The sequence below is a fragment of the Cyprinodon tularosa genome, unplaced genomic scaffold (assembly GCF_016077235.1).
Source record: "Cyprinodon tularosa strain WSP-4 unplaced genomic scaffold, ASM1607723v1 ctg372, whole genome shotgun sequence".
Taxonomy (NCBI): domain Eukaryota; kingdom Metazoa; phylum Chordata; class Actinopteri; order Cyprinodontiformes; family Cyprinodontidae; genus Cyprinodon; species Cyprinodon tularosa.
In genome coordinates this window covers 637,501-650,831 of record NW_024039088.1, presented here as the reverse complement: position 1 = coordinate 650,831, position 13,331 = coordinate 637,501, and the positions used below count along the sequence as shown (strand labels likewise).

Sequence of the window (13,331 nt, the reverse complement as noted above, 5' to 3'; positions counted from 1 at the left end):
CAGGGTCCAGACTAGGAAAGAGGGTTATAGTTTAATACACCTCTCTTCGGCTTTTTTATTGATACGCACCAATTGCCCCATTCAGAGAGTGTCATGCCTACAGCCAAAATTAAATCAATTAGAAGTTAATCTAAAGAACTATATTAACGAAAATCTAAAAAAAATTAATGTAATTATTAAAATATAAGGTCTCTCTCTTCAAAGGGTTTTTGGTTAATGATTTTATTTGTTATAATCAGGTTGTTTTATGCCATTTTGCAGAAACTTGACCGCAGCATGTATGATTATGTTTGCATGAATACCTTAATTTGTTAAACTTTTTACATGCCTAGTAATTCTTGTTGATCAGAAGAATTAGCAACCATCTTTCCTTCTGATTTAAAGATTTGTCCAAGGTGATAATTGTGGTGATTCTTTTGAACATTTAACCCTTAGTTTACCCCATCCAAATTGTAGGAAGGAACAAACCTTCTATGTTTGTAATTTTGTGTTGTCCACTAAGCAATTACTGTCAATTTTAAGAGCAGTTTTTAGTTTTCCCATCTGTTTTAGAGTTAAAACCGTACAGGTCATTAAACTAGGGTCCTTTCACATATCAACATTAAAGGTAATAGTTTAAATGCAGCCTTTATTGCTATTTTAGACACAATTGGCTTTGTTCTAAAGGTGCATAGACCCAAGCATTTTAATCTTTAACATTCAAATTTAATATAAGTCAGAAATACTGTATAGGACAAGTTTGTCTTTGGATCAGAATATTGGAAAACAAAACTGATTAATTAGTCACTTCATCTGGATGGCATTGAGTAGGCCTCTGATAAGCTAACATTGGTTTTATTTGATCAGGACATCATTTATATTTCATATTATATTCTGGCTAAGTGGTCACATTATTGACTATTCATTCCTAGACAGAGCCAGCTACTGTATAGAACCAGTTTACCGTTATCTTTTCTAGCATAAAAAATATTCATGGACCAGTGCTTCTTCTGTATGTTTTTTTTTTGTGTGTGTTAGCCTCTGTCTTCCTAAAGCCAGCCTCAGCAGAAGGCCTGCTGGAAGTTTCTTCCAGTAAAAACAGAATTTTTGTTTTTCAATGCTGCTCCATGTATGCTCTGTGTGAGGGATGGCTGCAGAGTTAACACAATGCAATTGAATTTCCACTGTTGCCATACGCTCATCCAGAAGGAGTTATTCGGGCAAAGGTAATGACTCAATGCAGTCAACTTGGTTTACTTAGATAGGAAAAGTTTAGTTTAGTCTATCTGTATGATTTCATAGAATTGTCTCTCTAAAGCACCATAACATGATCTGTCTTGGCCCAGTACAAATAAACTGCAGTGAAGCTGAATTTGCATCAACCTCTTTGTATATTAAACAAAATATGTTAAACAAAAGTTTTTATCGTGAAAGACTGCACACCTTAACTGATAAAAAAAAATGAAACCCTGATTTTATCTGTTATGTGTTTTGAACATGAATCATGAAATGAAATTTGGCCTGAATTACATTTAAAAAGTAAAGGTTATATGTTGGTAGTTTCAATCCTTTTGAAATTTACTTTTGTTCTAAGCACTTACAGATAGGCTACCTATTTAAAATCATTTGTAACTATTATTTAGTATTATAATTAGCTTGGAACCTAATCTTTCTTTTATGACCACTGTCAACTAGGGCACTCACCAAACAGTCGACGAGTTGATTTAATTTAGCTGAGTCGACTCACATGTGAACTCGAAAGTCAAAACACTCCAGCACTGCGGTGTGTGTGCTGGATGCAACACTGGTCTCTTATTAGCCTATTCTTTGCCTTTGTAGAGCACACTCACACAGAGCACACAGTTAGCAGTAAGAGCTGGATTTGACCTACCTGATCTAACCAAGAAAGAGGCTGCAACAGGACCTGCTGTAAGTAATTTTCTGCAGCACCCTGATAGAACGATGCCTTCACTTGGCTTCGACTTTTAGTGTAAAATATTCCACTTGGATGAATACAATTTGTTATTGCCCTTCTCTCAACTGCCTGGAGATCAACCAATCAGAGAGAACTAAAACTTTTCGTGCAATATTTCTAGATCACCTACAAAATGTCCACTTATTACTGTACATGGCCACTTATAGCATGTATTAAAAAAATGCACATGTAATCCAGCACCCCTATTATGGTTCTTTATACATATCAGATCCATAGTGTTGTACGTATAACGTATAGTAATTATTCTCTAACAGAAGAGGTAGACATTAACTACCGCAAATCCTCTAATACTGGCCTGTATTCCACTAGCGGCCGGGTCTCTAACAATGGCTGGTCTCGCTGTCGGTGGAGGTAAATAATGGCCGGACTCGTATACAGGCCGGGGCTATAATTAAAACCAACGATGTTTCTGGGCAGTCCTCAACAACTTGTGATAGTAACATACAAGTAACACAGGGTTCAATGTTTGCTAACGAATTCAAGCCATTAGCATGGGAAGTCCCATTCTTACACAGAGATCGTAGTGGCCTTACACAATCGTTCTGATCTGAAAGACAGATGTGATTAAAGGTAGGTCTGGTGATAACCGGGCAGCGTTAAAATGACAGTCTTTCGTTGGCCTTTGTTGTTCTGAATTTCCCTTTAAACTGTGATACTGGAAGCCTAGTTCTACTTAGCCTGTCTCAAATAAAATTGCAGAACAGTTTCATAAATTTTTTTAAAAGCTTTGTTTCGCACGTCAGTTTGGCCAAGATTCCATTCTGTGTCTTTTTTTTTTTCGTAGTGCCGTACAGAAAAATTGCAGCTGCTGGAAGATGTCGGAATAAAGTTCTGTATACTTTTATGGTAACTGTACTTTTTCAAAAAATTTACCTACTATTTTATAGGTTCAAAGAGACACAAAATCTTGTTTTTATTCATTCCACTGGTAGTATGTTTTGATGAAATAGAAATAGAGGCTTGCCTCTAATTCTGGCCTCCTTCCAATAATTGCCTGGACCAAGATGTTCCTGAGTGAAATAAAGGCCACGTCCTATATTAGAGGATTTACGGTAGTTAGATTATTTCAGTTAAAGTGGACTGTGAGAAATTTTGAAAAATATATACTTAAAGGAGCAGTTTTTCTGCATTAAATTTTTTTAACCTTTTACTTTTAAAAGCAATATTATGAGCGGAGTACAAAAGCTCTTAAATGAGTAACAATTTCATACTTCTCCACTCACTATGAGTAACCTCTAATAAAGTACTGTAACTCTTACCCGAGTACAACCTTTTACACTTTAACCACCTCTATCTACCAGCAGATGGTCACGCAGTGTTGAAATTTGATTTGTGCATTGAATCAAAATTTTTTATAGAAAAATATGTTCAGTGCAAAGGTAAACCAAAGTGCACAAGAAACATGATCTACAGTAACATATCTTTTTACTCAACTAGCACATTAATGGAAGCTTGCTGAGAAAATTATTTGATTGTTGTTCTAAAGCAAACAGCTGCTGAATTTGTAATCCACCAAAAAGAAAAAAAATCCCCCTTAAAGATGGAGAATATTGATGAACATTCAAATGGTGCTTTATTAAGAGAAAGGACAATCTTGAGAAATTGAGAGGAATAAAAAAACTGCATCCAAGCAGACTGGATACTCTCCACTTGAGAGAGATTTATCCAGCAGGAGAGGCTTTAGCACCTGGCTAATGCTTTCATGCTCAATATTTATAGTGGACGTTCCACTGTGTGTAGCTGGCTGTGCCAGTTGGATGCCCCAAAGAGGGTGGGCCTATGGTCACAACATTTTAGTCGAGGGCTTCAGAAAGACCAGACCTTCAAAGTATGAATCAATGGCTTTATAATTGCTATATTGCTGTGCCAGTGCATTTGTTAATAAATACAACCTAGCAACCAAGTGTAAGTGTACAGTGCATTTTAAAAATGTTCATATCCCCTTTTTAACATTTTGACATATAATAGAAAGAGACTACCTGCTTAGACGGCACATGATATAGGAAATATAAAACATCCAAATAATATAAAGTAGAAACACATAAAAACATGAAATACTCATAATATTCCTTAGAAGAGCATGGTTTACTGATTCAAGTTAATGGCTAGAAAAGAGAAAATCTTAGGCATGTCTAAGATGAAAGAATGAAAGAATTATGATTGAACATTGTCATCAAACCTAAGGGCACAGTCTGGATCTCTCTGAAGGTTCAGAGGTTCTAAATATTCTAATTTGAAAAAGGTCACTTAGAGACTGTTGTGGCATTGGTTAAATTAGAAGAGTCTCGCCCAGTTTTTTTTTTTCCTTTCAGAAAATGAAAAAGGAAAAAACCTAGACCCCATTCCAATGACCCCTAGAACTGCCAGAGGAGGTCATTTTGACACAGAATTTAAAAAGATAGAGATGCCTTCTATAAAAGTATTTTTGGCCTTTGGAACATTTTTATGGCTCAGAACTATACAAATTCAATAAATTTTTAAACTAATAATTACTTACCATGTGGAATTACTTCAAGTTTGCAGCTTACTTTCAGAAAATGTTAAGGTTGGTTTCTAAGACTCCCAAAATCGGCTATATGAAAAAAAAATGGTATTTTCTCAACGCATTTATAGTATATTGTATACCGTTTTTGTAGAAAAACAAATATACAATAACACACACAAACAAAACAAAAACACACTTTCTGTTGGGAGCTGGAGAAATACACCTTTTCTCCAGCAGAGTCCGCCCTGGATCCTCCCTGCTGAGCTGCTCTGCACACCTGCAGCTGATGATCTCATCTGGAGGACCTGGACTACTTAAGCTGCCTTCTGACCTTGCCTCGACGCCGCAGTGTCTTAATCAGTTGGTTAGCACTTAAGCCATAGATCCCTAGTGAACCAAGTCTCCTTTGAGTCCAACTTGGATTCTAACCCTTTTGTCTCTGCTTCCAGGTTTCCTGTTCTTTCTCCTGTGAAGCTCTGGAGGAGCTTAACCTGCCGAGCCAGCCCTCCGAGCCAAACCTGAAGACTCTCTCTCTGGATCTCCTAGCAGCTCTGGATACCGAGCTGGAAACACAAGCCAAGGTCAAAACAGCCTTTAGAAGTAAGACGCTGAAACAGCTTAAGGACTCTGCCAACCCAAGCTTTCTCCGGACCGGACAGTTCCACTCCCAAAGCCTCCTCTAAATTCATCAAGGTACAAACCTGAACACAATCAGTCAAGTCTCAACCAAGCCTTCGCTAACCAAACTGTCTTTCTCACAGACGCCAGTGAACCGGTCCCAGCCCAGAACCATTGCATCAGTCTTTATTATATGTGTGAACTTGCCAATAAACTCTGTTAAACTTTCCATCCGTGTCGTCAGTGTTCTGCATATTGGGCCTCCCTGAAACCCATCATGACAGAACACTGCGGCCAAACACAAGGCCCAGCAGATGATCTCCTCCGCCGATTGCAAGAACAAGATGTCCAAATACAAGGACAAACTCAGACCCTCCGTGAGTTGTACCGTCTGGTTGATATGCATAATCATATGCTTCAAAGCTACGCTAACTACGTGAGTAATGCTAACACCGCTCCAGCAACCCAACCATTTCCGGGTCCAGTTCCTCCGCCGAGGTCACCGGCTGTGACGTCATCCGAGTTCCGCCCAAGTCTCCCAGAGAAGTTTTCTGGTAACGTAACTGATTGCAAGGGATTTTTATTTCAAAGTCGTCTCATTTTCCAGAACTCTCCTGGCAGTTTTCCCACGGACCACAAGAAAATAACGTTTATCCTTTCCCAGTTAACAGGAAGAGCTCTGGCTTGGGCTCAAGCCAGATTTGCCTCAGATGAAAGCTTAAGCTGTCACTATTCAGATTTCGTTTCTGAATTTTCCCAGGTATTCAACCAAGACACTGACCAAACCCTTGATTCTCGAGCTCTGCTTCATTTAAAACAGGGAAATTCTTCTGTGGCCGAATTTTCTATAAATTTCCGGGTTAAAGCAGCTGCTTCCGGATGGAACCAGGGTGCTTTAAAGAGTGCTTATTTCGAAGCATTAAACGAAAATATTAAGGATGAGTTGGCCACCCGCGATGAACCGGCTACACTCGAAGAACTAATCCAATTAACTATAAAACTGGACAACCGAATTCGGGCCAGAAACAGCCGCAAACATAAGAGTTTGGCGTTATTTTCCTCTGCCCCCGCCTCTAATAACGTGACTGTTGTTTCTGCCCCCACAGAACAGTTATCCAGACCAAAGCCAAAGAGCCAGCCTCTCCCTTTGCCTGTTCAGGCTACTCATCCTGGAGAAACTGAAATGGAGCCGATGCAGGTTGGACACACAAGGTTGTCTCCTGAGGAAAGGCAAAGGAGATTTTTGGGCAGACTTTGCATTTATTGTGGTGAGAGTGGACACTTCATTGCTTCCTGTCCAGAAAAATCAAAAGCCGGGGCCCGTCAGAGGTTTTGAGGAGTCTGACGGGCCATGAAGAAAATGAAAAACCTCCTCGTCTTTTGCTTCCTGCCACGTTGTTTTTCCTCGACCAGAGCCTCTCTCTTTCAGCCTTCATTGATTCTGGATGTGAACGTAATTTAATAGACTCTGATCTCGTCCAACAGCTCCAAATTGCTACGGTTCCTTTAACCCCGCCTCTCAGAGTCTCTGCGATTGATGGGAAAAAACTTCATCAAGTCACCCACCAAACTCAACCCCTTGAACTTCTAATCTCAGGTAACCATCGAGAGTCCATAACCTTCTTTGTTTTTTCATCCGCATGTTCCCCACTGGTACTGGGTTATGAATGGCTGGAGAAGCATAATCCCCATATTAATTGGGCCGATCGTCATGTGGAGTCCTGGTCCACATTGTGTCACCAGACCTGCCTCCGTTCTGCAGCTCCCGCTGTGGGGTCCCCTAGAGGTGGGGGGGAGATGGACGTCCCTGACCTTACTTCGGTACCCCCTGATTACCATGATTTGGCTCCTTTTTTCAGTAAGGTCAGTGCTTCGTCCCTTCCACCACACAGACCATACGACTGTGCCATCGAGTTATTACCCGGTGCTCCGTTACCCAGCAGTAGACTTTATAACATTTCCAAACCAGAACGTGAAACAATGGAAAAATACATTAACGAGTCGCTAGCTGCAGGAATAATTCGCCCTTCTTCATCCCCGTTGGGCGCAGGATTTTTCTTTGTTGGAAAAAAGGATGGTTCTTTGAGACCCTGTATAGATTATAGAGGCCTGAACCAAATCACTATCAAAAACAAATATCCTCTTCCTCTTCTCGCCTCAGCCTTTGAGCCTGTACAAGGAGCTACCGTTTTCACAAAGCTCGATTTAAGAAATGCCTATCATCTCCTTAGGATACGTGAAGGAGATGAATGGAAGACGGCATTTAACACTCCTTTGGGCCAGTTCGAGTATTTGGTCATGCCTTTCGGCTTAACAAATGCCCCCGCATGTTTTCAGGCCCTAGTGAACGACGTCCTCAGAGACTTTCTCAATGTGTTTGTATTCGTATACATTGATGATATCCTGATCTACTCCAAGAATCTATCTGAACATAAGAGACATGTCCGCCTGGTTCTTCAGAGACTTCTAGAGAATAAACTTTTTGTAAAGGCTGAAAAATGTGAGTTTCACCAATCTTCAGTTACCTTTTTGGGGTTTGAGCTCGAGGGCGGGCAGGTTAAGCCTTCTGAAGAGAAGATAAAAGCTGTTTTAGAATGGCCCGTTCCAGAAAGCCGTAAGCAGCTACAAAGATTTTTGGGCTTCGCTAATTTCTACCGGAGGTTCATCAGAAATTACAGCCAAACCGCCCTCCCATTAACTGCATTAACTTCTTCCAAGAGAGTTTTTCGTTGGTCCCCCGAGGCACAAGCAGCTTTTGACAAACTCAAAACCTTGTTTTCCAGAGCTCCAGTCCTAATCCAACCAGATCCATCTAAGCAATTTATCCTAGAGGTTGATGCTTCTGACTCCGGTGTAGGGGCAGTTTTGTCTCAGAAACTCGACTCTGATCAACGAATCCATCCCTGTGCCTTCTTTTCCCGTAAACTCTCTCCCGCAGAACACAACTACGACGTTGGGGACCGAGAACTTTTGGCCATTAAGTTGGCTTTGGAAGAATGAAGACACTGGCTCGAAGGAGCTGAGCATCCAGTCCTGGTGTGGACTGACCACAAGAATCTCGCCTACATCCAGTCCGCTAAACAAGCTACTCCTCGACAGTCAAGGTGGTCTCTCTTCTTTTCACGTTTTAATCTCATTATCTCCTACAGACCTGGATCTAAGAACACCAAGCCCGATTCTTTCTCTCGTCTCTACGCTGTGGATCAACCTGAGTCACCCCAACTGTCCTCCCTGCCTCATGTACCGTTGGAATGGTCACTTGGGAGATAACAGATTTAATCAACGCTGCCCTGGCCACAGAACCTGACCCAGGTAATGGACCACCTAACCGTACCTATGTCCCCTCGTCTGTTAGGTCTCGTCTCATTCATTGGATGCACTCAGCAAAATTCTCTGCTCATCCGGGAGTGAGCCGAACAGTTTCACTGATCTCAAGACGGTTTTGGTGGCCCACTGTGCATCGAGATGTAAAGGAATATGTGTCAGCCTGCTCCACCTGTGCACAGAACAAAGCCTCTCATCAGCCACCCTCTGGTTTGCTGCAACCACTCCCTGTGCCCTCACGTCCTTGGTCCCATATTGCCATCGATTTCGTCGCTGGTCTCCCAGAGTCTCGAGGTATGTCAACTATTTTAACCCTCGTAGATCGTTTCTCCAAATCTTGTCATCTGATCCCTCTCAGAAAGCTTCCTACGGCCTATCAAACCGCCCAGTTGCTGATCAAGCACGTCTTTCGCCTCCATGGTATTCCCCAGGACATCCTCTCAGATCGTGGTCCCCAATTTGTCTCACAGGTTTGGAAGGCTTTCTGTTCTGCTCTAAATTGTAAAGTGTCACTAACTTCTGGCTATCATCCCCAGTCAAACGGTCAAACTGAGAGGATGAACCAACAACTCGAATCCACCCTCCGCTGTCTCACCTCCAATAATCCCACCGATTGGAGTCAATATCTCACCTGGATAGAATACGCCCATAACTCACTCAAGTCTGCATCTACCGGTCAGTCTCCCTTCCAAGTTAGCCTCGGCTACCAACCACCTCTCTTCCCTGCAGACGAGAGAGAGATATCGGTGAAGACTGTCAATCACCACATCCGTCGTTGCCAGCGTGTTTGGAGAGAGACCACTCAACCGTTCCTCTGAGTCTTCTAAGAGGTTCACAGACCCCAAGAGACGTCCAGCCCCCGAGTACAAGGTCGGCCAGGAGGTCTGGCTGTCCACCCGGGACATCCCCCGCAAATTATCCCCGAGATTCATCGGCCCATACAAGATCACTCGAGTCATCAACCCCTCCGCCGTCCGTCTTCAACTTCCCCCGACACTCAGGATTCACCCTACGTTCCACGTCTCCCAGGTAAAACCAGTCATCTCTAGTCCCATTTGCCCTCCATCCGACTCCCCTCCACCCGCCCTGGAGGTCGATGGACACCCGGCCTTCACCGTTCGCCGGATCGTGGACTCCCGTCGGCGAGGTCGCGGTTGGCAGTACCTCGTCGACTGGGAGGGCTACGGTCCGGAGGACCGTCAATGGGTTCCTGGTTCATACATCCTCGACCCTTCTCTCATCGAGGAGTATGAGCGTTCCCTCCCGTCTACCTCTTCCGCACCGCCAAGGGGTGGTCGTTGAGGGGGGGGGGGGTACTGTTGGGAGCTGGAGAAATACACCTTTTCTCCAGCAGAGTCCGCCCTGGATCCTCCCTGCTGAGCTGCTCTGCACACCTGCAGCTGATGATCTCATCTGGAGGACCTGGACTACTTAAGCTGCCTTCTGACCTTGCCTCGACGCCGCAGTGTCTTAATCAGTTGGTTAGCACTTAAGCCATAGATCCCTAGTGAACCAAGTCTCCTTTGAGTCCAACTTGGATTCTAACCCTTTTGTCTCTGCTTCCAGGTTTCCTGTTCTTTCTCCTGTGAAGCTCTGGAAGAGCTTAACCTGCCGAGCCAGCCCTCCGAGCCAAACCTGAAGACTCTCTCTCTGGATCTCCTAGCAGCTCTGGATACCGAGCTGGAAACACAAGCCAAGGTCAAAACAGCCTTTAATCCTTTAAACTAATTACAACTAATTGTCAGTATATTTAGCTCACATTTGGTATTTATACTTTTTCAATAAACGTTTTAAATTCTAATTAAAGCAGAAAGACTTGGTAGAAAAAAGCACATATACACTATCAAGAAGGCATAATCCAACTAATGGCATCAATATAGACAAGAATACAAAGCTATAAAAAAAGATGCAACATCTGAAGTGATATGTTGACAGGTTAAGCCACGCTTACATTGCCCATTTTATACATAGGTACAGTAGACATATTAAATGCATAAACAGAAAAAAGAAAGCAGCAGAACTCTTAAACACACAAGCCACTAAATCAATTACAGCAAGCTGTAATTTAAGCTCTTAATGTGCCAGATGACTTTGCTACAAGACCTCAAAAGCTTAAAATCTGACAAGTCCCCGTAATCTAGATCGTACCTACAGCCACATGATAAAATACCCAACAACAATCAGTTCTGTTGCTTCATCACAGAATATTTTCTTTCAAGCAGCTTAAACTGGCATATTAATAATGTGTTTGTATTTAATAAAACATTTCTTGCTTTCTGCCAAGCTCGAGTATCATCATTAGAGAAAAAAACTCCACCCAACCATGACCCAGTAAAGCTGTGTGTTGCATATCAGAGCACTGTGGAGAATCTTTTCCTCATCTGCTTCTCTTTGCCAATTTAATCATATAAATAGTTTATCTTTTTAAAAGTGACTCTTTATAGGCTGAGAGGGTAGGAGAGTTATCTCCTCAACTATATTCAAATTGGGTTTAAAGTGGTGCTGAATTGTACAATGTACTCTGGTTTAAAAATACGAATGAAGTTTGATTAGCTGTACAAAAAAGAGAGCCAAAAATGCCCATAATGCATAAAAGATGACATATAATTAGATCTACGATATTAAAACATAACATTTTTGTATAGACAAGTGGTTTTATTGCAGCTCAAAGCAAAGTATAAAGTTTATGAGGAAACTAGATATTATTTACATTATCAAAGAAGCTAAATGAAAGTTGAACCTCAGATGAAAAATATTACCGAGTTTTTATCCACTCTTTCCAATAGTTTTTTGTTTCCTCCTTGTCTGGCAGTCTATCCAAAGCTGTTTAAAGGTGTGAGCGTTGCACAGTAGTAGCCATTCAAAATTTCCCCACTTTCCTTGATGGGCCCTTGGTTGGTCCCTTACAATTCCTTTTTAAACATCAATCTTTGTACTAAAATATTCTTTATGTCATGATTTGTGGACATTAAGATCTAAATAGAAGCATCCTCTTCTGGTCAGACCCTGTAATTCAATGAAAGGGTGCAGTCAGACTAAAAATAAATAAAAATGGGAAAAGGCCAGTGGCTGGAAGTTGGAGGGGATTTTGCTGGAAGTTGCAGGGGAGTAGGCTGCCATCCAGCTGGTGTTTGACTGGGAAGGGACATTCTGAATGGCTGTTACTGTATAAGAGCAGTTAGCTGTATCAGCAGTACAGTATGTCTGTGATGCTTACCTATACTCTTCCTGAGTGAAGATTGGGATAAGTGAGGGCTGAAGGACAGTGATCTCCACCAAAGTACTGTTTGTCTTCACTGGCTCCCCATTATCAAAGGCGATCACAAACAACTACAAAGAGACACAAGAATTATACACTCATGAAAAAGCAAACACATAATGATCACCACTCTAAACCATACTGCTTAACTAGAAAGTGAAGTGTTTTTTGAAGTTCCTACCAGGTGCTTTTTTTTTTTTTTTTTGTAGGCATGTTCAGCATCTTGATAAAATCATAATGGCAAAACCTTGCAAAAGCATATTTAGGGAGATAATTATTTGTACTGATCAAAATTCAGCAGCTATGCAAGAGGCTGAGAGCATTAGACAGTGCAGTGTGAGAGATACACAGAGAGAGAGCGCAAATCTTATTTTTTAAAGTACACTACAGAGTAGATGAAGAAAAAATAAACATATGAAAGAAAAAGGAAACAAAAAGTGTTACATAAAATGAAAGGCACCTAACAACCTGAAACACATATCTAATTTCCTCACTCAAATAAACTCACAACTACATAGCAGACAGAAGACAGCATTTTAAATTAATAGGAGAACACTTTATTTTGACTGTTTTTTACTCATATAGCTTGGTTTAAGTGATGGTTTTATTTTGATCAACTTTTTTTGAAGCTAAGGTCATGATTATTTTTTGATGGTGTAATTGTTTTACATCAGCAAATAACTGCCATATGTAGCTGGGGTATATCAATATTTGAGCTAGTGGAATTCCAAATTATTGTAACTGAATTTAAAGTTTTTCAACAATCCATTAAATCATTTGAGGTAATAAATATTTTATAGTGCATGGTGTACTTAGTGTTGGGCTAATGGTTAACAAATATTTATATCTTGGAATCTTTTTATTGTTGTCCACCGGTTTAATTTCCAATACCTTTAGAAACTACATTATCTATACTCTATTAATTAGGACTATATATTAAATCAGATACAAAGTTTTTTTCTACCTATGTGTTTGTGTGTCTTAAATAGAAATTATTTATGATCTGTCTTTGTGTCTCATTTTTGTCCACTGACCATCCAGCTGGCTTAGGAATTTGGCTGCCCTTACCGACTCTGTTTCCACCAGAGCTTTATTCCAATTAAAATTATTTCTAATATCATCAGCCAACCTGCACATGTTTGGGACAGTGTATTTAATTAAAGGGAATTTTCATTTTTCTGTATTTGCTTTTTCACTGAACCATTTTCACAAATGATCATTTTTATGGTTGCTTTTTTTTGGAAGTTAAGGGCACTGATTACATTTGGAAGAAGTTCCAATATTTTAAATTTGAAACACCTAAATTGAAACATAAATAAAAACAGTTTTTTAAAAAAAGATCTTTTTGTTTTCCTTCTAAATAGGTTTTAGTAGTACAGATTTAAATCAAATTAACAAACTTGAATTTACGTACAAATCTGCCGAAAGTAAGTGTTTTGACTGCCCAAGTTGTCTAATCATGTTGTCAAACATGACTGTCAAAAAAATTATATAACTTAAATCATTTATATAGCAATAATTCACAATATGTCATCTCAAGGCACTCGTAAAAAAAAGTGAAATTATTCAGACGGATACATAAAACATGTTTTTAATCTGAGAAAATCCTCCAGCTGCATAGTCACTGATTTACAGCATTCACTCCCACTGGATGAGCATGTGCAGTCAGC

The 13,331-nt window shown here is 40.6% G+C and overlaps 1 protein-coding gene across 10 annotated transcripts in view; it reads right to left on the bottom strand.

Moving 5' to 3' along the window:
* The window catches only part of LOC119790846 (protocadherin-15-like), a 308,278-nt gene that overhangs the window by 57,463 nt on the left and 237,484 nt on the right, over positions 1-13,331 (bottom strand). For all 10 annotated transcript variants that reach the window (XM_038296569.1, XM_038296568.1, XM_038296570.1 and 7 more), the window contains one exon: positions 11,620-11,732. In XM_038296569.1, the coding sequence (XP_038152497.1) occupies positions 11,620-11,732 (113 nt within the window). The remainder of the gene's footprint in view (positions 1-11,619; positions 11,733-13,331) is intronic.